At 35.4% G+C, this 25,654-nt stretch overlaps 1 protein-coding gene across 1 annotated transcript; it reads left to right on the forward strand.

The window, feature by feature from the left end:
• The first annotated feature begins 210 nt into the window (after positions 1–210).
• Positions 211–24,132, forward strand: Pfdn5 (prefoldin 5). Its single transcript, XM_076500220.1, has 5 exons — positions 211–375; positions 5,942–6,076; positions 6,740–6,814; positions 19,198–19,303; positions 23,899–24,132. The coding sequence occupies exons 1-5, from the start codon at positions 295–297 to the stop codon at positions 23,970–23,972; spliced, it is 471 nt and encodes a 156-aa protein (XP_076356335.1). The 5' UTR covers positions 211–294; the 3' UTR covers positions 23,973–24,132.
• The last annotated feature ends 1,522 nt before the right edge of the window (positions 24,133–25,654 follow it).

Consider the following 25,654-nt stretch of genomic DNA (forward strand, 5'->3'; position numbering starts at 1 on the left):
TTGAGATTATTTTACAATAATAATAATAATGATCAAAAGTACGACTTGTGGAAGAAAAAATCACATTATTCGTGGTACACGGTAATTAAAAACAAAGACTAAAATATAGCTTTTAAACAAATTTCCTCTCAGTTAAAAACAAAAACGGCACTAATTGACAAATGAATTAATCTATCCACGTTTTGAATTTTAAACATACATAACTACTTTAAACAACAGGTGGCGCAACTAAATATTAGTGGCTATTCAGCATTTATATAACATTTTATTTTGAAGTTAAGTTGCTATTGGAAAATGGGAGAAAAAATGCAAGCAGTTGATATAAATAAACTAGGACTAGCGCAGTTAACTCAATTAAAGCAACAGCTTGATCAGGTAGTACATTTTTAACTTGCTTTAGATGTCGAATTACACAAACTGCTCTAACACATCAGTTTACCACGAATGCTATGTTTCGCTCGTAGAGTATGAACTAAGCCTAACTCAGTAATTGTTTCTGCTATAGTTTAATTGTTACGGATGTGCTTGTAAATGTAAGTACTATAAGTTGTATAACAGAAACCATGAATACTGGAAAAAGTGCAAAAGTTTATGATGTCACTGGGCAACCTATATTGGTATTTAAGTGTCAACTGTATCTGGAAACATCCATTCGAACTCACTCGTATGTTATTAAATGCCAAAGTGTTAAAGAATACTTGCTATTTATAAGTGGTTGCATGAAAAATAATCATGAACTACAATAGTTATCATACATGTAATACTATATAAATAAAAGAGTTATTTGTCAAACTCTTTATTGAACTCTTCCAATCATGTTGCATCTATCTTCTCTGAAGACAGTCTTTCAAATGGCTGACTACCCTGTTAGAAAAATAAAATTGTCTAGTTTTGTGACAATGACTACCAATGCCAAATCTTAAATCTTTATTCCCTAGTCTTACTAATATTGGGTTGAGGAATAATTCGTGAGCGTTTTTTCAAGTTAAACAAATATATTCATAAATGAAATGCTTTTGCAAAATATTTGATGTCATTTGGTAGATAATATTTTGCTCTAATAGATGGTGTGTTTGATTTTCATATGTCTTTAATTTTTGCTTTCATTTTCAGCTCATTAAATGGACTGTCAAGTGGACAAAATCGAGCATTTTCGACACCATCTGCTTTTGCATTTAATTTCTTGCAATTTCGTTTAAAACAATGCATACTATATACCTAGGTATTACATGAAATAAAGTATCATAATAAATGTTTTGGGTGTAATGTGTTCATGCATTGAAGTATTGTATAGTCTTGCATGTAATGCTTGAATGAAATTATTTAAAAATGCTCACGAATTATTCCTCAACCTAATAGTATGAAAATAGCTGATGCATCAATTCTGTCTATTTCCATTATACTTTTGAACAGTCCAGTTAGATCAATCATAAACCTTCTGTTACAAACATAATATAATTTTAAGGACCATAAACTGGCCTCATACTGCAGCCTTTTGATACTAGGAACCATTCAATTATTTCTACTTTATTTTTAAACCCCATCTGACAACTCAGTGCCCTTAAAGTAAATGAGTAAGTTGTCCAAGACTGACTATGATTCTTGAAGTAAAGCCTAACCAGAAATGTATACAAAAAATAATAATCTTCCATTTATGCTCATTATTCCTGTAAATAAAACCAAATATCCTGTTTTTTTTCTTTCCAATTGGCAATAGCACACTTCCTACAAGCCTAAAGATTAAGAGAGTGATTGTGACTAAAACATTAAGATACTTTTCTTTTTTAAACAGTGTTGAGTTGATTTATATCAAAGTGGTAATTATAGTTTAATATTAGGATGGTCTGTGTGCATTATTTATCGTGCACTTAGAATAATTAAATGTCATATACCATTTATTAACTCAATTTTCTAAATGAACCAAATCTCTTGGAAAACAAGAGCATCCTTTCCAGAACCAAGAACTTCAATATTATTAGTAACCTTTGATCAGTTTGTTGGCCATTCCCATATCAGTATTATTAATGTAACTCAAGAAAGAGTAAGGGTTACAACACAAAGCCCTGAGATATCCCACTTACAACTTCATTCTACTTTGACTGAACCTTGTTTATTAAAACTCTTTACTTCCTTTCCTCCAACCAGCCCATAATCCATTGCATTAATTATGCCACACCAGAGAAATTGTTTTCTCTACTAGTCTTTTGTATGGCACTTTGTTAAAAGTTTTGCAAATATCAAATCCACACATTTATTGTTATCAGCATAAACATAGGAAATGTCAAAACTGTAGAAACATTTAATGATGCTAATTAAAAACTTATTTTGGTATGAATATTGGTAATCATGGAAGTAAAATAGGAGATTTAAAACAAGTTAAATTATTAGTGTAATTGGAATTTAAACTATGTATGAACGTAATATAAAATGAGAGTGAGGTCTGTTGATATTGGTAATAATTAAAGAACTGATAATTTTAGGATTGAATTTATGAAATGTTCCAAATCTGCATTGACAGTACAAGAAGGCTGAGTTATATTAACATATCATGCTCTTGTAAAAAAAATTGCATAGCTTGTTAGATTTTTGTACAGACTACTTGTTATATTTTGTTGATTTAACAGTGATAATAGCTTGCATGTTGTAAAGGATTGGGATTCTTTGTTGAGTCGGGCAGATGGCTTTTAGCTAGAGTAAATGCAAGATAATTCATGTGGGCTATCATGATTTGAATGGGCCCAGCATGGCCAAGTGTGTTAAGGTGTTTGACTCATAATCCCAGTTGCACCAAACATGTTCGCCGTTTCAGCCTTGGGGTCATTATAATATTACAGTCAATCCCACTATTCATTGGTTGGTTAAATAAGGGAAGGCTGGTGCAGATAGCCCTCAAGTGGCTTTGAGCAAAATTCAAAACAAAGAAAGAAACAAACATAATTTGAATTATAATTTTTTTGTAAATAACATAGAGAATGATATAAAAGAAAAGGATCTTGGTGTTCTGGTTGGTTATTTCTTAAGCTATCAAAGCAATTTGCTGTAGCATATGTGAAAGATGACATGATTTTTGGTTTTATTTCCAAAAAAATTGAATACAACTCTAAAGATGTTATAATTTCATTGTATTAGTTACTACATTTGGAGTATTGTGTTTGGTTTTGGGTTCCTTACCCTAGGAGGGCCATTGAATTGCTGGGAAGGTTTTAGAGGAAGGCTACTAGGATACATGGAAGGAATAGGCTGTTATGTGACAGGTTAATGTTTTTTCTCTTGAGAAAAAAATAAATTAGGACCTGATTAAGGTGTATAATAATGCTGAGAGAGTAGATTGTATTGATACATTATGATTTTTATACTTAATGGTAGGGAATGGAAGAACTAGGACACATAAATATTGATAGGAGTCTAACATGGTGGTAGTCTTGGGAATGTGTTGACTGTATATGTGATGGATGCTGTAAATTAAAGGAATTTAAGTGAAGGCATGATAGATATTTGGGTGATAAGGGCTATTTAAGGGTGGTTGATTTAGTAAAGTGGATGGAATAAATTGGATGTGACAACAAGTTCTTTAGTTTTAAATGATATGTTATACACCAGAATTTGTTAATATTTTTTAGTATAAACACTTTTTGTGTTAGATTGCTTTAGGTAAGCATCATAGTGTAAAATATTTTCCCAATACAGATACATATTATTATGTTACAATTAAAAGTTTGATTATTTTATGTGTAATTAAGAATGCTAGGACAATGAATATTTAAATTTGTTTAATACTTTACATAGTACTTACCTGGTATGTTGTAATGGTGAGGTAATTCAATTACTGTTTATTTAATTCAGTTTTTTTCTATTAGTGGGTTGTGTGGTAATGCACCCTGGCATATCTTGTCTGTATATTATTGCACTTATCATAAGTCTGTGACAACCAGGCATGGAATGAATACTGTATATCAGTAATTGAATACATATACTTCATATTTTTATGATTATGAAAATGAATACCAGAAAATTGCAAAGTATTTAAATACAAATACATAGGAACATTTTATGGATACATTCATGACTATTTTATCAGTTATGATAAAACATCAGATGATAACTCTCCTTGCTTTTATTTTATGACAAATTGATTATTAAAAGGACTAAAAACATTAATGTTTAAACATCTCTTCAAGGACTGTTGTAGAGTTAAGATTTTACAGTTGGTTTCAGCTGTTCTTTACTATACATATGTTATTATTATGACAAATTGCATTAAATTTATCATTTGGCTTTTTTGCAGAGTTCAGGAGAATAACATGATGTGTCTATGTGTTATTCCTATGATAAGAATATGATAGGTTTCACTTGGAAATTTATGTTCAGTTTTATTTTGCTTACTTAAGAACTAGAGGTGTTTCTGAGGATAAAGGTTCATATTATTAGAATAGGTTAAAATCTTTAAATATTTTATCTTGGAAAAAGAAGGTAAAAAGTGATGTTTTTGGTGTTTTCATAATTATCCAGTCCCTCCATATGATAAAGACCATTGAATTTATTGTGCTGTATTCTGAAGTCAATAGGATAAAAGGACACAATTTTAGAATTTGGAAAAGACATGCTAGACATGAAAAGAGTTTTATTTTTCTAATGGTGATTTTTTACTAGTGAGTTGTCACCAGCATTTGTGGAGTTCATCACCTCACAAGAGTTTAAGGAAGGAGTTGATGATTCCCTTAATAACAGTGTGTGTGTTTAAATTAATTTTTGTGATTGTTGCTGTTTTTTTATTACTCCAACTATCCAATTCTAGGATCAGTGTGAATATATTTTTGCTGAATTATGTGTTATCTACCACTTGCTTTCAGATCTTTACTATTTGTATGCCATGAAATTGAAGAATAATTATTTTTTCACAAAGAATTAGTTTGTTTAGTTTTATTAGTCTTGTGAAAATGTGTAGGGAGAAACCGAATGGATGGTATTAATTGTACTTAGAGTTTTGTTACAAGTTGTGTGTTATGTAATTATATGATACTTTTTGTAATCCTAAACTCTTTCTCGTAAAAGTAACGTAACCCTAAATTGTTGTATGTGAAGATTTCTTATGCTAACTGAAAGGTAGGTCAAAAATGGCTTACAGAACCAAAATGAATATAGGAAGATTAGTTTTATGTGAGATTAATTGATTTGTTCAATGTAATTATTTAATAATTCTGATTAATTGAGTAGAAAAATTTTACTCATTGTTCAGCTTTATAACATAATGTGAAAATTCAAATGCTGAGTGAAAAAAAATATTTTAGTAGATGGTTAACAGTTGAGAATTATTTAAGTGGATGACCAGCTTGAAAAACTGATGTTTTAAAACTTCTTTAAAAAATTCTTAAGACATCTTATTGCATGGAACTTAACTCTTGGGGCAAATAAAAAAAAAGGATATTCTTCATTAAGTAGAATAACTAAAACTGATTTTGAATGTTACAAAAAAATAAAAGTATAATGTAGCTGTTTTTGTTTGATATTTACATTTATTGTGCCAGTGTGGCACAGTGCTTAGAACATATGATAAAGCAGTATGACAGTGTGATGTGTTACAATTCATGGACAAGAAATAGTAACAGAAATTAATCCAAGCTAAACTTCCCCTTACATCAGTATTTTTATCCAAAATTGAAAATCATTCAAAATGTGAACAAATCAACATGTTTTAACCATTTGACATATTTGTGCCAATGTCAATTGTTGATCATTGTTGTATGACAACTAAAAAGTATAGTTTTTCTTAAGGATATAAAGTTGTGAATATGAATAGTATGATCATGATGGATTATGATAGAAGTTCAGAGATGAAGAAATTAGAATTAGTAATACATGCTTTGTTGATCAAAAATTAAATGCTTGTCAATCTAAGATGTGAACAAAACTTGTCTTCATTTGGTTTTTTCTTATCCTTTAGGAGATTGAGCTTTTTAGTTCTTCTCTTCAACAATTAAAAGCAGCACATGGGAAATTCCAGGACTCAAAAGAATGTGTTGAAAAGCTGACTCCAGGCACTAAGGGAAAAGAAATACTAGTGCCACTTACTGGATCTGGATCCTTTTTCTTTATTGTACATTTATAAGTTGTAATTGATTTCTTGGAGCTACGGTATAGTTTCAGTTCCTTGTAATGTGCATCATCTCTAACTTTTAAAACCCTGCAATGTATGTTTAAGAAGATTAAAAAAAAAAAGAGTTGTGAAGTGTTTCAAAAATTGCCAGGAAGAGATTTTATTTGTTAATTTATATGCTTCTTAAAACCTGTATGACAAAAATGATTTAGTGTACAAGTAGGTCCCTTGTGAACCCAGAATGCATCAGTCTTACAAGCATTGCTTTGAATTATTTTCTAAGGTTATTAAATCTACATATACAGAAAAGTTTGTCAACTACGTGTACTTGTTAAAAACAACATATTTATGAAATTATTAATGAAAAGATGTCATTTTAATTGCACTTTTCTAGTAGTTGTGTATTTTCTGTGAAAAGATAGAGCAGTGGCTTCCAAACTGTGTGTCATGGCAAGTTGATTGTGGTGTTGTAAGAGTTATACCGAATGAGGTATAATTTAGAACATACAAAAACAACACTTCATGTAGCAGTGGGGTTTTCATGCAAAATCAAAGTAAGAGGTTTTGGGTTTTGTCAGTGAAAGAAGTTGGGAAACTGTTGAGATAGAGAATGAAAATCTGCAATATGCCTTAACTGTATAGTAGATGTATGTTTTGGGTCATTTCAGTGATGTTGACAAGGTGTTATGTGATGTAGGGACAGGCTACTACGTTGAAAAGGTAAAACTGCATACTTTCTAAATGAGTTCTTGAAATGAATACTAATTGAAATGCGTGCATAATAAGGTGATTCTCAGCTACATCAGGCAAAATTTGTTTTTGAGTTGTTTTTTATCCTAACATTTAATTTTTTTGGTATTGAGGTAAAACTTTTGCATGTGAAATATATTTTGAATACATTAAGTTTTAGGTGTTGCACAGTGACTTTAAAGTTTTGATAAATATCTCAATTCAGGATATTTTTATAATAATAAACAGGAGAACTTCTGGTGGCCTAAAAAACACAAGCACTTGGGTCCCCATCCCAAAAAGGGGAGTATTAGCCACACAAAGGGGGGATATCATGGTTGCCAGTCTTTCATTGTTGCCCAATAAGTGTTGATTTCCTGGAATCAGGAAACCTCCTGCAATGTTCTGTCACAACTTGAAGTAGATACTGGGTTTGCTATTCATCCCTTGTCAGAAGACGATTGTACTCTTCAACGAGAGCAACTCCATGCTCTGCCTGATCGTTTGTGACAGTGAGACTGTTTACAACCTTGAAAGCCTCTTTATAATACTCTCTAGTTGGCCAAGTGTGGTCTAGGAAGTCAGTTGACAGATGAGAATAGAGACCCTTTAGTTACAAGATCAGAGAGCTGAAACTGCTTAGTAGCTGCTGGATTGACTGTCTGTTAGTTAGGAGCATCTTCTTGTCCTTCACATTCCCTTGTTGCCCTTGCCATAAATGTCTTTGTAGAAGATGGCAGTGCTAGATCACAAAAAGCAAGGGCCATCAGCTCCTCTGACAGGTACCAGAGGTGTGATAAGAACATCTCTAGAACAGATTTTGATTCAGCAGTGTTGACAGTGACATAGGCATGGAAAGCCTTCAGAAGATTCAGATCATTGTTTGTTGCTGATGCAAACAGAGAAGCTTCAATCCATGCCTTGAGGTAAATCTTAACTGCAAAGAAGCACATTTGTTGAAGACCATTCTTCTCCCTGTCTGACAGTTTAAACTGCTCGTGAAAAAGCCAGAATGTCTGCATGGGACTAGATTCCATAAAGTGGATGCCCCAGGGATGAGTGACTCCCATAAAGATCAGTGAGGGCTCTATGAATTCGTCATTTTGCCCTATCAGTGACTTTTCAGCCCAAGCCACTGGCTCTGGGTCATTGATGAGATCATTTATCTCATTGTCATCAGCTGCAGTTGCATATGAATTTCTGTCAATAAATTTACACTGATTTTGAAACTTCTTAAAAATCAAAACATCTGGTTTTTTGGTAGTACTCATGAGTGTGGTATAAGCTCTCTTGCAAGAAGCTTTAAGATATGATGGTGACATGTCAGATACAAAAGATCCTTCTGCAGCTCCTGTTATATGAAAACACATGCACCAAACTTTTGCCCAGTATTAGCAGCTGTAGTGTCGAATGACAATCCATATAACCTTCTCCTTCAAACTCCATTCATTAAGAGCTGCTATTACAGCCTTGGCTTGTTCTGATCCTGTCCCATTTGGTAACTTGACAACTTCGGGCATTTGGGAGACCCCATTGCCAGTAACAATAATTGGTAGGGGGTCAATATGTTCCTTGATTGTCAAGTTCCTGAGGAGTTTTTCATCCCAGTGGGCAATCAAAGGCACATCATCTTTAAACTCAGACTTCAGGGTTTCTGTGAGCATTTTACAGTGATTCTGATGTATGCATTGGATGGAGGAGTGGTTGATGTTGAATTCTTCAGGATTTTGACCAACTGAGAGTACTGCTTCTGTTAGAGCACAAGCCACAGCCCTGTCTGACAGCTTTGTCCTGTCAAGAGGCACAGACAGTGATCGAGATATTATATTCTTTTTGGCTCCAAGACGTTTTGAAATGCTGGCTGCTTCAACAGAACTTTCCCCATCGTTTGCAGATTCATGTGTGTTACTACTGGAAGATGACTCCAATTGTAATGTGTTTGAGGATGCTGTGGATTCATTCTCCTGTTGACTTTGTTCTTCCATTATTTTCCTTTTTAGAGATCAATTCTATTTTGCAGCTTGATTGGCATCAGTTGGTTCCATTGTTCTTCTATGGCCTGCTTCCAATTGAGCAATCAGGAACTATCGGTCTTCTTGATTTGTCATTATTGTGAGGGCATTGCAGGTGGCTATATCAGACAAGTTGGACATTTTTTCCTCAAAGTCATTTTCCTTCTGTATTTGTGAGACTGATCTTCTGTTTTTCCCCTTCTTCAAATTCTAATAAACTGTGTACAGCTTCTCTTTAGTAATTGCTTTATCTTTGCAGATCATTGGAATTCTTTCCTTCTCCCAGAATTCTGTTACATGCATGATCACTGTTGTGGTACTCTCCCTAACTGTCTTCCCATCATTAATGTGAAGGCACAGAAATAATGGAAAAACTTGTCCTTTTTAAAGGAAATTTTGTTCCTTCAATCTCATCATCTGGTTAACAAAGGTAATCCTTAGAATGAGTTGTGATGATCAGTCACTGATAGGTATCAATTATTCTGAAAAAAGTACATGAAATTGATTAGAATTTAATGAAAAAAACTACAGTAAATAATAAATAAATGATAATACTAAATAAATAAATAAATAAATTTGCCCCAGTGGTCTGCATACACCAGGTTACAGCTGCACTGTACACAATCAAAAACAACTTCAAAATCTGCAGTACATAGCTAGATCAACTGGAATGGTCAAAATCACAAGTATAGCAGTGGAGAATAAATAATCAACTCCAAACATTTATGTGAGCCACATATGTGAAATTACTTCATGTGCAACCCCTAAATTTAGTCCAGATTTAAATTTCACCATAAGGGTTTTTCATCCATACAAAAAATGTTAAGGGTTAGGAGCATGACCTTTATAACTTTCATTCAGAAGAACTTCCTTATTGTGTAAGCATAAATTATCTTATTGAACAGTAATCAATATGTAAGTAATTTCTATTGTTGAAAATAGCTGTATGAGCAATAAAGTAGTTTGAATTATATTAGAAGGAGTAATCTTGAGGCTCAATAAATAATAGGAGACTAGATAAGGTTATCTTTGAAATGTATGAAACTAACAATGCAATACTGTTAGCATAGTTGTATGCCATAAGGTTTGACTTTAATATATGAATGACTAAAGAAAGGAATTTTTTAAAGAAAATCTGACAAGTGGAAGGTTATTACTGGGTTTAATGAGAATTTTGTATGTGTAGAAGTGAATAACAAGTTGACTGAGATGAGTTGTTTTTCTTATGCCACAGTGCTAGTAAGTTAGTAAAAATTTCCTAAAGACCTATTTTCTCCATGCTTTAAGACTGGCTGAACATACCTTGTGCATCTATAAAAACAGGAAGACCAAACTTGTGTTTTAAGTACAGTCTCATTCCTTGTATCACATTGTATAATGTCAGTTAAAAGACAAGTTCTTATGGTTCTTGAGATTGTACTTTTTGTAGATAATGTTACTACAGGAGTTGAGTCTTGTGAATACCTTCAAGTTAGTATTTTTGCTCCCAAGTGGAGAAGATCCAACCTCAGTCCATCATTAATGACCCACCTGTTACTGCACTTACATTTTAAGAGTTTGAGGTCAACTCTGGCACAGATTCTGATATAATGTCATACTTATTATTACTATTCAGTCTTAGTTTCCTTTGTTGCTTAACCCTATCACGACAGGTCACAGATGAATAGGCCATAACGTCTCGTTTGTTGACTTGCATTCAAAATCTTATTGAACTACTATTTAATGAATTTAGATCAATAAGTTTGGTATGAAATTGTAGATTATAATTCATATTTTAGTATTATACTTTAGTTAATTTCTTAATTTAAAAGTAAATATTAAAAGAACACACCTAAATATCAATTTCTGTGAGTCACATGGTATGTTGAATGTAACACAGGCTCAAGTTAGATGTTTGTGATGTCAAAATACTAAGTCTGTAGTTTTTTACAAATTAGGAACTCAAATTACCGATATTGACTAGCTAGAATATAAAAGAAGAACCTTATATGGCTCCCCCCCCTCCATTCATCTCTCTCCATTTTAGGAAACGGTCCATTATGTACACTTACTTCAATATATGATATGTGAATAACTGATTGACAGCTTAGAATGCCCCTAGGGTTTTCTCAGCCATTTTATTTTGTTAAAAGGCTACCTCATTCACCAAGATTTCCAGGAGATATATTGTGACTTCAGTCTGCTCAAAGTTTTATACCTTTTTTGACCTAAATACAGCTTAGTTACTGAGTTTAATAACTTATAGTGTAATTCTGTTGTATCAATATAGTAATTTATAATTATTGTATAAAACTTAAAAAATTTTGTTTTGTATCCTCCATGTGTGAAATTTTGAAAAACTTAGCAACCTATGTCCAGCAATAACTAAGTTCAGATTTTGTAGTAAGAAGAGATAATTGTTTGTTTTATTAAGAAAAATAAACTTCATAAGTTATTCATAAATAGTAATAATTTATGCACATATGTATAGTAATTGAAACATGACTATGTATTACAAAAAACTAGTCCATTAAAACACAGTAAAGACAGGGTAAGGACTTTAAGGTCAGTTTTGTACTCCCCTTGGTGTGGATTCCTGTATGTGGTGAGGGGACCTCCCAGGGAAGGCTCTGTTCTTTCAGTTTACCTCCTCTGGGATCTAAACATCCACCCATGTGTTTGCTATGCATGGTAACCTATGAAGGGGAGGAGAGGATCCTGGTGGTTGAGAGGTCCAACCCAAACACACCACTTTGGCTTTGAATTCCTGTAGATGGGCAGCCTTGGGGTGGCCCCCCTTGGTTCAGTTGACTGGCCCACTCAGGCTAGGGTCAACCAAGTACCAGTGTTGGATGCTCTCAACAGGTGTTCTGGACATTATATCTGATGCTGGTGTTTGGGTATAGTGCTCACAAAACCCTGGCGTTGCTGCAGTGTTCTTGTTTGACATTGTAGTGCATCCCCTTGTAGGGCTCCATGGTGGGTGGGGTCAATGGGCATCAAAATTTCCCTTTCTTTATTATGGATACTCCAATTAAAAATCTTAATAAAATAGTGAAAAAACAGTCTATAGGTAAACGACCACGTCTTGAATATTCTGAGCAACAATCCTCACCATCTATACCACCTGTTGTACCTCATTTTCTTATATTGCATTCACTTTCAGACAAACCTTTAGGGCAAATGTCTCACTTTTTCATTCAGAAAGTACTAGAGGGACTTGCTGGCTCTTTAAGGTCAGTAAAGAAGTTTTAATCTGCTGACATATTGGTGGAAACATCCACATCTCAACACAGTGAACTCCTCTTGCATTCAAAGGCAATTGGGGATATATCTATTGAGATTACACCTCATGCTACTTTGAATTCATCATGAGGAGTTATTGTTGAGAGGGATTTGAAGAACATTCCAGAGTTGGAGATTCTCACTGGTTTCTCTACCCAAGGAGTTTCTGCAGTGAAGCGTATATCCACTCGCAAAGATGGAATAATGGTGCCAACCAATGTCCTCATTCTCACATTTACATCACTACGTCCAACCATCAAGGCAGGTTATCTTAATTGCAGAGTACGGCCATACATACCAAACTCTTCTCGGTGTTTTTAGTGTCAACGGTTCGGTCACTTGAAGACATCATGTCATGGTTTCTTGACATGTGCTCATTGCATTGGCAAGGACCATGATGCCTACAAATGTGAAACAGACCCTCATTGCATCAATTTCAATAGCTCTCACCCATCCAATTATTGTTCTTGCCCTAAATGGTTGGAAGAAAAAGAGGTTCAATGTTTGGAAATGATTCATAACATTACTTATCCTGAGGCTTGAAAATTACTGTCCATCACCTCATCTCAGACATATGTTGCTGCACTTCCTTCTTCAAATGAATGAAAAGCCTTTTGACCTCCATGGTTAAAAAAGTTGATGAATCAACTTCAACACCTATCTCTGTACCTTACATACATTCCACCAAACCCCAAGATCCACATCCTTTGGTTCCAGGTACAGGCATTTCCTCGGATACATGTTCTTCTCCCACTCCAAGATGCAAAACAATCATTTGTTCAAGTCCTCAGACTCTGGAATCCCCTTCCAACAGCAAAAACCTGCCCAATCGACCCAGGGCAGGAACTGTGGAAGTCGATAGACCTCCTTTCAATAAGGACACTAAGGAAAAAAGAAGTTGTCGTGAATAGGAGGGTTCTCCACCCAATTCATCTACACGTAAATAAAAATGACCACCCTGATACAATGGAACTGTCGAGGTTTACGCTCTAGTCTGGATGACATCAAAACACTGATTGATTCCTACCATCCTGTATGTCTTTCCTCACAAGAAACATTTCTGAAACCTGCTAATACAGTCACCTTTTGGTGATTTTCTTTATACAGAAATGACAGGCTGTGTGATTTGAGGGGTGGCACTGTTGGTTGATCAGCATGTGCCCACCTTGTCTTGGCCACTAAACACACCCTTGGAGGCTGTAGCCATCTAGGGGTGTGTTTCCTTGGGTCATACCATCACTGTTTGTTCTCTCAACTGTTGCCTGGAGAGACATATAATCAATCAGACCATGATGCTCTCATTGAACAGTTGCCGTCTCCCCTTTTGATCTTGGGGACTTTAATGGGCATCATCCCCTCTGGGGAAGTGCTGATATTGATAGGATGGGTTGCTCTGTAGAGTGTATGCTCTCTGGCCACAATCTTTCTCTTTTCAATACTGGTTCTTCTACTTATTTTCACGCACTTAGTCAGTCCTTTACTGCTATTGATTTCTCAGTTTGCTTCCCTTTATTATTTCCCCATTTTTCATGGAGGGTTGACAATAATCCATGAGGCAGTGATCTTTTTCCTGTAATCTTGAGAGAGACTGGCCGTGGTTGATGCCACCCAACCTGTGTGCCCAAGTGGAAGCTGGATCAGGCAAACTGGCCCTCTTTCACTGCTCTTGCAGAACTTGATCCTGCCATTGTCTGTAAGCCATCAATAGATGACTGAGTGGTAGCAGTAACTGACTGTATTATACCAGCAGTTGCTCAATGTATTCCTAAAACCTCAACACGTTTTCTACTATATTCTTATCCATGGTGGAATCCTGCCTTCCACGTGTCATGGAAGGCTAAAAAACGAGTCTGGGATACTTTCCATAGATATCTCACATTCTTGAATCACATTGCTTTCCAGCGGGCCTGTACACATTCTCGATGGGTAAGATGTCAAAGCCAGAAGGAATCTTGAATTATGTTCACAACCAGCATATCTTCTACTACCAGTTCCAAAGTCATATGGGACAAAATTCGAAAGGTCAGTGGGCAATATAACTCTGTCCCTCTCTCAGTCTTGCTCTCAGATGGCCAAGAAGTAGCTGATACTTGGAGCATCCCTGATACTCTAGGTGAAAGCTTCTGCCAGGTTTCTAGCACTTCTGATTCTTCTTCCACCTTCTTAGCCATCAAGACTCAGGCAGAGCAATCACCTCTTTCCTTTTGTGCTGATTATGACTATAATCGTCGCTTTACAGTGGTGGAACTCAAACTGGCCCTTGGTTTGGCAGTACATTGGTTGGATTGCCATCTATCTCCTGCTTCTCTTGCTATTCTTCTGATTATTTTTAACCAGATCTGGCAGGAGATTGTTTTTCCTGATGCCTGGTTGTTGTCCTATCTTTTCCAAGCCTGGGAAGGATCCCAAGATTCCTTCAAACTACCATCCAGTTGCTTTGATGAGCTGTTTCTGTAAGACTTCAGAGAGGATGGTTAATGCTCATCTTGTTTGGGTCCTCAAATCAAACAACCTCCTCTTGCCCACCCAGTGTGGGTTCCCACGACAGCACTCCAACATGAAACACCTGATTTGACCTGAAACATCAATCAGAGAAGCCTTTCTCAAATGACAACATCTTGTATCAATATTCTTTGACATTGAGAAGGCTTATGATACAACATGGAGGTGTGGCATTTTGTGAGACCTCCATATATATGGGTCATGTGGCCATTTGCCCAATTTTATTAAAACGTTTTTAATGGACAGGAGATTCTGGGTTCGTGTGAAGGTTTCAACTATTTCCTGTGTTTTTCTACAGGAACTTGCAGTTCCTCAGGGCTGTGTTCTGAGTGTCACACCTTTCAGTGTAAAAATTAATGCCATCACTGAACAACTTCCTCTCAATGTTGCAAATGAGCTCTGTGTCGATGACTTTCACATCTGTCATGTCAGTCATGAAACATGAAGTATATTGAGTGGCATCTACAGACTGTCCTCAGTTGTTTACTGAAGTGGACCACAGCAAATGGCTTTAACTTCTCTCTCTCCAAAACCGTTTGCATGCACTTTTGCTGCAAACAGGGTATTCACCCTGATCCTGAACTGCGTATTAGTGAAGTTGTGCTGCTTGTGGTCTCTGTGACTAAGTTCTTGGGGCTTATCTTTGACTGTAAGCTAACCTTTATACCACACATCAAGCAGCTACAGATTAAATTATAAGAGTGCTGAACATTCTCCATGTTCTCCCTTCCACCACTTGGGGAGCAGGTCAATGTTCTATGCTAAAAATATATAATGCTCTTATTTGATCAAAACTCGACTATGGATCACTGGTCTGTGGCTTTGCCAGACAATCGGCCTTAAAGAAGCTAGACCCTATTCATCATCAAGGACTTCAGCTCTGCACTGGGGCTTTCTGCACTTCCCCATTTCAGAGCTTATACATAGATTCTCATGAACCTTCTTTGCACCTCTGCCGTTTGCAGCTGTCTTTACTATATGCTTCAAATTTTCGTTCCTTATCAAAGCATCCTACCTGGGGTTGTGTTTTCCTTCCTTGGTGGACCATGCTTTTTCAGACCAGATGATCTGCCATTGCATCTTTTGACCTTCATATCCAGGTGCAGTTGGATAAATTGGGTCTGTTCTTGGATAACATTGCTGTATCCATGGGTCAGCCCATCCCACCATGGCTTCTTACAGTCCCCAATTGTGACCTATCTTTAAGTCATCTGAGAAAAGTAGACACTCCTGATTGGAAATACTGTCTGTTATTTGCTGAACATCTTTCAAACCATCCTTCCATTCCTATTTATACAGATGGTTCAAAATCAGGTGACTGTGTGGGCTCTGCCATGGTTTTTTGTGGTTTGGTGGTTGCACACAGAATCCCCTCTACACCTTTTGCATTCACTGCTGAACTGTATGCCATTTCTCTTGCCCTGGATCATATAGAAGCTGAGCAGTACTCAAACTGCACTATTTATACTGACTCGTTTAGTTCTCTACTGGCCCTGGAATCGCTTCATGTTGGTTCTCATCCTGTTCTCACCAATATTCAAAACTGACTGGCCCATTTCTCTTTAACATGTACTTCTTTCCAGTTTTTCTGGATACCAGGCCATGTTGGTATTCACAGGAACGAGTTCGCTGACACTGCAGCTAAGTCTATCTGCTTTGGCACTATCACTGCTGCGCCTACCCCATATATGGACTACGGTCCTGTATTCAAGGCTCAGTCCATGCCAGCTGGCAGTCGAGTTGGAGTGAGCAACAAGAAAACAAGCTTTTCCAAATAAAACCCTACATTGGACTTTGGCCATCTTGCTTTCGTAAGGATCAGAAGGAGGAAGTTGTTCTAACTGGACTACGCATTGGTCACAGTTTTTTAACTCATCGTTTACTTTTATCTGCAACTGATGCACCAGTGTGTATGTAGTTTGTGTAACACTCGGATCACAATAAGCCACATTCTACTTTTTTGTCATTGTTACGACTCTCAATGACGGCACCATTCTAAACATGCTCTGTCCCAAGGTTTGTCCTACGTTAGACAGTGTTATTGGTGATGGTGACACTGTCCACCTTCATAATGTTTTTATTTTTTTAAAGGTCATTAATCTTTTTAATGTCATTTAAGTTTTTTAATTTATATATTACACTTTTTTAATGTGGCTCCCTTTTAAAAATCACAGTTCATCTAGTTCGATTTGAAATTAGAAAATGGCAGTAACATTAAATAACTCGAAACCAGGACTGGAAAGGCCAAATTGAGGTGACTAACACTGCTGTTTGAACTACCCATTAATCATCCTGTCGAGTTATTATTATAATTTTGCTACACGTCTTTTTAAAACCTTTTTATTACTTTCCTTTTTGAAAATGGCCATAATGTCAAATAACTCAGAACCAGGACTAGAAAGGCCAACTTCAGGTGACTGACGATGGTTTTTGTACTTACCTGTTAATCTTCCTGGTGAGTTATGATAATTACAGTTATGCTACAGAAAGTCCTTTACAACTTGAATTACTGTAGATTTTCTCTTGATGTTGTAGTCTAGATGTAAACATTGGTTTTATGCTATTTATATTTTGTTTTTTTTTTAACTTTGTTTTGTTTTACCCTAATTTTCTTTTAAGAATTTTACTAAATTCACTTTTAACTTTTTACTAGATGTTTGGCACAGACAGCCTTGCTGGTTTGTGCCATAAAAAACTAAATCAAGCAACCTACCAGTTTTGTGCTATTGGATACTAAAACATCAGTCCATGTGCATCATGTCAATGCAAGTTATATTAGCCAGGCATGACTGAAAGGTCAATATAATTAAAATAATAAATATATGTAATGTTATGAGACTCAAAATATTTACACTAAACATTTGTATTTTCAGTTTATAATTTGTAGTCATTCTGGAATGAAAAAAAGCATAATTTATTTATGATCATCATCCTATCCTTGCATGATTGCAGGTACCCTGTAAAGGGGTTGTTGAAGTTTTTTATTTGCTGAGTACAGTCTTACTCACCCTAGCCACTCTACGTCTAACAACTTCTGCCCTTGTGCTTTATGAATTATATACAAGGCCTGAGAGTATACTTGGCTTACAAGTGGTGATGTTCCTCTCTTCTGATCTTAAGATTTATTTCTCTCATTGTTAGGGCTATCCTTTGGACCTTTTGGGGGTGCTTCGGTTAATGCCTTGCACCAGTCCCTTCTCCTACTTAGTGTGGGATTCTAACTACTGTTGTAAGGGAAAGTAATTACTGTATCAGTAATTGTAATTTTTCTGTACTTAAGATGTATTTTCAATAGGTACTTCCTTTTTATCATGTTTCTTACCCTTCTTCCCCACTTCTCCTGTGCTCACAGCTTCTGCCAAACTTCAAAGTGAAGGTTTGATAGAAGAGTATAGAAAGAGTCAATATGCATCACGTGGGCATATTATGTTACTAATAGTTGATAGATGACATACGATAGTTTGCATGAGAGTGCATATGGGGATCGCAAGTCTTATGGCATGCATAAAAAAAAGATTATTTTTTGAGAGCAGCACTGAATGAGAATAGCTAATCTTGTGAAAAGAGATACTTGCCTATCAGAAACACATTCAGTATAGGAAAGTCATAACTTTTGTAAAAAAAATGCATGCAAATGTTTGTAAATTTTTTTTTAATAGTGAATCTGTTATTTAATAAGCATACTTTATTTTATAAATATAATTATTTATTGCTGACATACATTTATGTATGTATGTGTATACCCTACACCACACACACTGTTTATTGTGGTTGTAACATAAAAGTATGGACCACTGTTGAGGTTGGAAAAGAATAATTACATTGTATTTGATTTTGTGCAACAATTAAAGAATGGTTTTTCATAGGTAATGTTGTGTTTAAGATTTTTCTGTTATCATATGCCTTTGATATTGTTAATAAATTTGTATTATTATTAATAAGAATAGACTTTGATTTGTTTTTAATGCTCAATAATTCGAGTATTATTTGTTTAGTGTCATTTATACTCACTTCTGTTGTCCTAGTTTTTTTTTTTTAAATGTGTTGTCCTTGATTCCATAAATATTGAAAATACTGTAATGAAACCAAAACATAGCTATCGGTGCTAGTGTAATTGGTGGTTGTGAAGTAGTGTGTGTGTGTATAAAATATAAACCACTAAGAAGTGTGTTTTCTAGTCTGTATCTGTATAATGTGAAGTTAAATATTGGTAAATGAATGAAAGTAATAAAATATATCTCATTAAAGCATAAACATCACAAGAGAGAATTGTACATAAATTTTTACAAATACTGCAGTTACTTTGTTTCTCAACACATTTATTAAAATATTAAGTAAAACAAAAATAAGACCTTCAGACAATTGTTTTTTAATAACTAAAAGTAAAAAAAAATTCTATATGAAAGGTAATAAAAAATTTAAAAGTGAAGCACTTACCTTTTGAATCTATACTCTTACTGGACATAAACAGAAATTGAAACATTAAGCTTAAAGTAAATATGAAGAAAAGAACATTATACGTGTCACATCTCTTTTTTTATTTATTGTTTTATTAAATTGTACGTATAGAGTTTTATTCGTGTCATCTTTCACCAGGATATTTCAGCAGCAAGTGATTATTTTAAGAGGAAGAATAAATTTGTTGGTGATCAAATAACTAAAGTCCAGAAGTTGGCACAAGAGAAAGTTACTCTCAGGGAAAGTAAGTTGATAACATAATCAAAGTTAATATAAATTTTTATCATCAACCATTCCTCTTACCTTTAGAATTGTTCTTAAGTTGCAGCAAAAGTATTTCCAAGTTAAGAACGTTTTCCACATTTACTCTGTACCTTAATCACCTATGGACCATAGGGTACACCTATTATTTTTATTTCCAGAGGTTTTCACACTAAATCCAATGGTAAATGGTTCATAGGGTCTATCTTTCAATAAGATACACAACAAGTTAATCACATGTAAAATGTTTGATGTTTTGTTGAATTTCCCAGTTTTGCTGAGTTCTTTAGAACATGTAAAATTCCTGGTTGCAAAAGGTTAATGTCTTTTGTTGCACAATCTACCGGGATACTATGAAAAAACCTGCAACAGTTTACACATATTGAGCTGGAGATAAAACATGGAAGACTTTTTAAACATTGTCCTCTTCATGTGTATTTTTGACAATAGGCAGTTGCTGACCACTCTGGTGTATTTATTATGAATACTTTGCATAAACAATTTATAAAAAATTGTGTGATAACTCCTCAATCCCACTCTGATTTATTGTTGTCACAAAGGTGGGTGGTTGTCTATGGTGCTGGATCCAACTTTGGTATTTCCTTGGCTCCCAATAGGCAATTTTCTTTTTTACTTGTGGTGAATAGCACAATCCTGGATTTCAGACACTTTCTCTGCATTATGACTTGTCTCTCTGTGTTTTGCTTCTTTTAGTTTGTCCTCAGTGTTCAAACATTTGGCTCTCAAACTTTCTCATCTTGTTGGCCACAGCCTCATGTTTTTTTTAATGGGCTCCTGTGGATTTTCCTTCAAGGTTACATTTTTGAAAGTTATTAACTACTCCATGGACATTTGATCTCTGCTTGCTCTTCCTACATCATTTATGAAAGTTGTTTCATTTAGAGTGACTGATTTGGCTTTCCATTTCATCTCAATTCCACTATGTATTTTATTCACTTGGGGGTCTTTCTAATTTCTTATGTGAGGCAGGCTCAGTCTACTTCTTTGTCTTTGTGACATAGAGCTTTTGATATGAGAGATCAGGTCTCCTTCATTTTCTGCATGAGTCTTTATTGGAGACTCTTCTTCTTGAGTCTCGCATTCCTCGTTGATGTGTCTATATGTTTCCATCTTTGGTTTCTGGTCTGTTAATATAGATATCTTTAGAGATATTCTTTTAATGTCTAACAATTGTTGTGGCTTAATTGATCTCACATGATTCTAGACATTCCTCTTATCTCATCCAGTCTTATGTGTCTGAAGTCCGTCAATATGTTCCTCCTGTATACATGAATGGATTTTTATATCCATGGTGAATGTAACATGGATGCACCTTCTGTTGGGTTGATGACAACCAATCCTGTGAGCAAAACTTTCCATTGCCTTTTTTCTAGTGGGGAGCAATCCTGGATGTTTGATCTGTCAGTGGCATCTAGTATTCAGGGCTGAAGTTTCCCTGTTTCTGTGTTTTCTATCTGGTAATTACTTTGTAGACTTTCCATCATTTGTTTCATCTATCTGGTCATCTTAGCACAATCCATTCAGACATCTACTTGTTGTTTTTCATTGCCTGAATCTCTTATTTTCTTGGTTTATTTGTTGTTCTATCATATCTTCAAAGTTCAGTCCATAGTGGTAGATTTAATATTTCTCCTGGATCTGGATTTCTTCTGTTGTGTGGTTTTCTGTTCTCTGAGTTCAGTGGATTGTCCCCACAAAGGGTGTGTTATCGTACTGCCTATCAACCTCCCATATACTTGTTTTCACTTGTTTGGTATCCAATCCTACATTACAGCTCATCACTATTCATTGTATGAAATCTTGCAGATGAGATGAGAATGAAACCTGAAATATTAACTTCCCATTACTTAAGCCACGGAGTGGTTTCACTTGCCTTTAATTTATCATTTATCATCTGTCCTTCACAATGAATGTGACCATCAGTTTATTTTTATTCTTTCATTTTCTGACCTCACAACTGTCTTGTTCAAACCATATGCATTTATATTGTCGAAACTACTGAATGGGTTGTTTGGCCTCTTTCAGAAAATTTGCATTTAGTGGGGAGGATGATGCAGAGAGTGTTGAACCCATTCTACTCTTCTCAGAGTCTGCTGTTGAAATGAAATTTTTAGCAATATGTGTGTGTGCCTGCCCTCACACCTGGCTTACATCTGTTTTCTTTAGTCATAGTAATCCATTACACTGTCTCTAAGTATGGGGCCTAATTTCAGATGATTGTGCTTGAAGACAATTGTTCACACCTCTCTCCAGTGTCACCCTATGTGAATCCCTTCCAGTTTCTTCTAGTGGAATACAGAAGGACCTTTTCTTCTCCAGTCCTGTATCTCTGGGAAGTTGATATTAAAATTCCTCATTAGGTAGTACAGTTGCTATATTAATCACATTATTTAGGAAGCAGGGCTGGAAGTTACTTGATAGTTATGAACCAAGTCATTTCCAATGGTTAGGTCTAATCAGATGAGTTTTTGGTTTGTCTCAGGTCTTGGGTACTATTCCCTGCACCAGATTTTCGTGGTGAGTATCTGAAGTAAATACAGTATATCTCAACATGGAATGGACTTGCTTATAACTCTACACTACACACTTGTGCTCAGCTGTCTGCCTGTGTTATAAAGGACTGTTGAACAATATGTCCACCTTACTGACACATAAGCACCCTTATAACTCTACACTACACACTTGTGCTCAGCTGTCTGCCTGTGTTATAAAGGACTGTTGAACAATATGCCCACCTTAGTGACACATAAGCACCCTTATAACTCTACACTACACACTTGTGCTCAGCTGTCTGCCTGTGTTATAATGGACTGTTGAACAATATGCCCACCTTAGTGACACATAAGCACCCTTATAACTCTACACTACACACTTGTGCTCAGCTGTCTGCCTGTGCTATAATGGACTGTTGAACAATATGCCCACCTTAGTGACACATAAGCACCCTTATAACTCTACACTACACACTTGTGCTCAGCTGTCTGCCTGTGCTATAATGGACTGTTGATGCCCACCAGTGACACATAAGCACCCTTATAACTCTACACTACACCTTGTGCTCAGCTGTCTGCCTGTGTTATAAAGGACTGTTGAACAATATGCCCACCTTAGTGACACACACCCTTATAACTCTACACTACACACTTGTGCTCAGCTGTTTGCCTGTGCTATAAAGGACTATTCAATATGCCCACCTTAGTGACACATAAGTCTACATAATGGACTGTTGAACAATATGCCCACCTTAGTGACACATAAGCACCCTTATAACTCTACACTACACACTTGTGCTCAGCTGTCTGCCTGTGCTATAAAGGACTGTTGAACAATATGCCCACCTTAGTGACACATAAGCACCCTCCATCACCCCCTAATGGATGTTACTTTTAATGGCTTTTTCATTTCAGTGCTCATAAAAGATCTTGTCTTTATGATTTATCCTCCTCCACTATCTCCAGTGTGGGATTGTGGTGAGTAGCACACTGGAAGTTAATAGTTTTCTTACCTGAAAAATCTATTCCAGTTCATTCTTACCTCTCTTCATTGTTTGGTACCCTTCCTTCCCACTTCTGGTGCATTTATTTATTTTTTTCCCCTCAAGAATGAGCCTTTGTTCACTTGCTAGTGCTTATGAGGATTATTTCATATTAGTGAGGGGTACAATCTGATGATTATTACTTTATTAACTGGTACATTACCAGTTAACACGGGTAGAGGTGGGAGCTTCGTCCAAGGCTTGTGGTGATGGACAGAAATTTACACATCAGTGCACGTGGGCTGATGGTGCTCCATGGTGCAGAGAAACTTGTAATATGTAAATATCCTTAAAACAGAGAGAAGAACAGAGGAAAATATTGTATAACATGAATTAATTATACATCTTTTCACTATGTATACATATAATTACTTTGAAATGTTTAGAAGATAAAACCTTAAAATTGTTACAAAATATCTTATTACAAATGGTTTTATTAAGTATTGTGTACTGCAAGGTTTAAATAATTAGAAAAAAATTAATGTTAGGGTACTTTGAGAGATGAATCAAGCATTTTGAGAAATGCTGTAAAAGTTAGCCCGAGTTGTTTAATAGAATGGACACTATAGACACAGCACAAAATAAGAAAGAAATTTGTTGTTTTTTTTTTTAATGAATATTCATCAAAATTTTATATGAGTTTTATAAATTACATGTATATGAAGAGCCTAATTTTATTCTTTCGAATTGCACTTGTTCAGGGTTAATGGTAAGGGGTGACGTTCCTGTAACCTGTATTACTCGGTTACGTTAAGTCAGTTGATAGAATTAGGCTTCGTATTGATTTAGTAGCAGCTTTCAATTTTGGTAGTTGTGTGTGAAAGCTGTTAATGGTAATAAAAATGTTATTGTAAACAGCTCTTTAGTATCATGTACGGGAATTGTTATCATCACGTTAAAACGTTTATTAACATGATATTTGTTAGACAGTGTTAATATTTTATATCATATCTCTGTGCTTTCTGAACGTTATTGTGAAGTTCATGTTCTTAAACTGTTTTGATTTTGACTTTTCTTACCAGTTGTCATAGAAACTGTGGAAGCTAAACTACAAGCTACACTTGCAGCCCAACAGGCAGCAGCAGCTACATCTTGAGATGATTGTTTTGTTCGTTAACTTAGTATGTAATATTAACGTTACTGTATTTGTACTCATTTGTCCTGTTTCATTGTCTTTCCAAACTGTTTGCGAATCATATAATTTAACGTAGCTGCTTCCTAACAACGTAAAATAAAGTTTGTTAACCCTATACAAATAGGTGTGTTAAATTTTAATAATGCTCTCCATATTTGCATTGTTGTTTAAGAACAAGACACAGCCAGATCGCTTAATAATAATGAGATTAATGCGCTTCAAAAAATAATAAAAAACAGTATTTAATATAACAATTTTAAAACTAGTGTAACCCCAACATTTCACTTAAATTTCCTGTAACTAACTAGTTGCAGTGTAAGTTAGCAAACAACCAAAACACCTAGAATTAAACTGGTGACAAGAAGGTTTTGTCAACTTTAGTTTGATCATGGAAAAAACGACATTTTGTTTTAAAATATGGCGACACGTGCGTTGCTCTGAGGTCAACATCAGTAAAAAAGTCGCCATATTTGCTCAATAGTCAAGAGTTTTCAGTTCAGATCACTGTAAGTGATAATTTTACACAATGACAGTTTATAACTAAAATGATCATTCAGTAATGAAAGTTGCAGCGAAAGATTTTATTTTTCCTTTGTTATGCCCGTATGTGGCCGGAGATGGAGGAGTCTCTTATAAAACCATTGTTAAAGTCTTATATAATGATTTAAAAAAAGTACAAATATTGGTAATGCTACTAGTGTAGGTTTGAATGGCTGAAACTTCATTATAATACAATTATACAAGTTTAATTGATTTATCTCATGTAATATCACGACTGTTGGAAGCTCTAAAATGGTAACAAGACGTTACCAAATTATTTGAATAAACAATGTTATTTGGAATATATATGCAAAAACGGCTCGTTTGGGTTGAGAAAATATTTTACATGGAAGAGCGAACAACGTTTCGACCTTCTTCGGTCATCGTCAGGTTCACTGAAAGTTATTTGGCTTTATTCACTCTCATTTCAGTGTCGAATTCTTTGGAAAATAATGAAGTCTGTGTTTAACCAATAAGTACATTTCATAACTACATATCGACCAATCAATTTAATTTTTCGTAGATTAAAATAAATTATAGAAGCGAACCTGATCACCTTTACAAAGTATGCCTTTAATAATTTTTTTAGGGGTAATTTTTTTTTTTGAATTTCGCGCAAAGCTACTCGAGGGCTATCTGCGCTAGACCCCCTAATTTAGCAGTGTAAGACTAGAGGGAAGGCAGCTAGTCATCACCACCCACCGCCAACTCTTGGGCAACTCTTTTACCAGCGATTTAGTGGGATTGACCGTAACATTATAATGCCCCCACGGCTGAAAGGGCGAGCATGTTTGGCGCGACCCTCGGATTACGAGTCGAACGTCTTAACACACTTGGTCATGCTGGGCCATTTTAGGGGTAAACAAAGCTTTTCTTTTCTGTTCTGGATAAATTAGAAATTTTATCCAGACACGTAATGTCTAGAAAGGACCACACAAAGTTTATGTACGACCGTCTTACCAATGGGACAACAGCGATAAGTACACAGATATTACAGCGCTTGAATCAGGGGTTCGATTTTCTTTGGTGGTCACCACACAAAGTTCGATGTGGCTTTGTCATAATGGCACACATTCCTACCGATGCGATGTGATACCAGTCTT

The sequence above is a fragment of the Tachypleus tridentatus genome, chromosome 4 (assembly GCF_004210375.1).
Source record: "Tachypleus tridentatus isolate NWPU-2018 chromosome 4, ASM421037v1, whole genome shotgun sequence".
In the NCBI taxonomy this organism is placed as follows: domain Eukaryota; kingdom Metazoa; phylum Arthropoda; class Merostomata; order Xiphosura; family Limulidae; genus Tachypleus; species Tachypleus tridentatus.

What these genes read in the sequence shown, in the direction of transcription:
- Pfdn5 (XM_076500220.1), top strand. Translation starts at nt 295, where the DNA reads ATGGGAGAAAAAATGCAAGCAGTTGATATAAATAAACTAGGACTAGCG. An exon ending in TAAAGCAACAGCTTGATCAG is followed by an intron (nt 376 to 5,941) that starts GTAGTACATTTT and finishes CTTATCCTTTAG; the next exon opens with GAGATTGAGCTTTTTAGTTC. An exon ending in CAGGCTACTACGTTGAAAAG is followed by an intron (nt 6,815 to 19,197) that starts GTAAAACTGCAT and finishes ATCTTTCACCAG; the next exon opens with GATATTTCAGCAGCAAGTGA.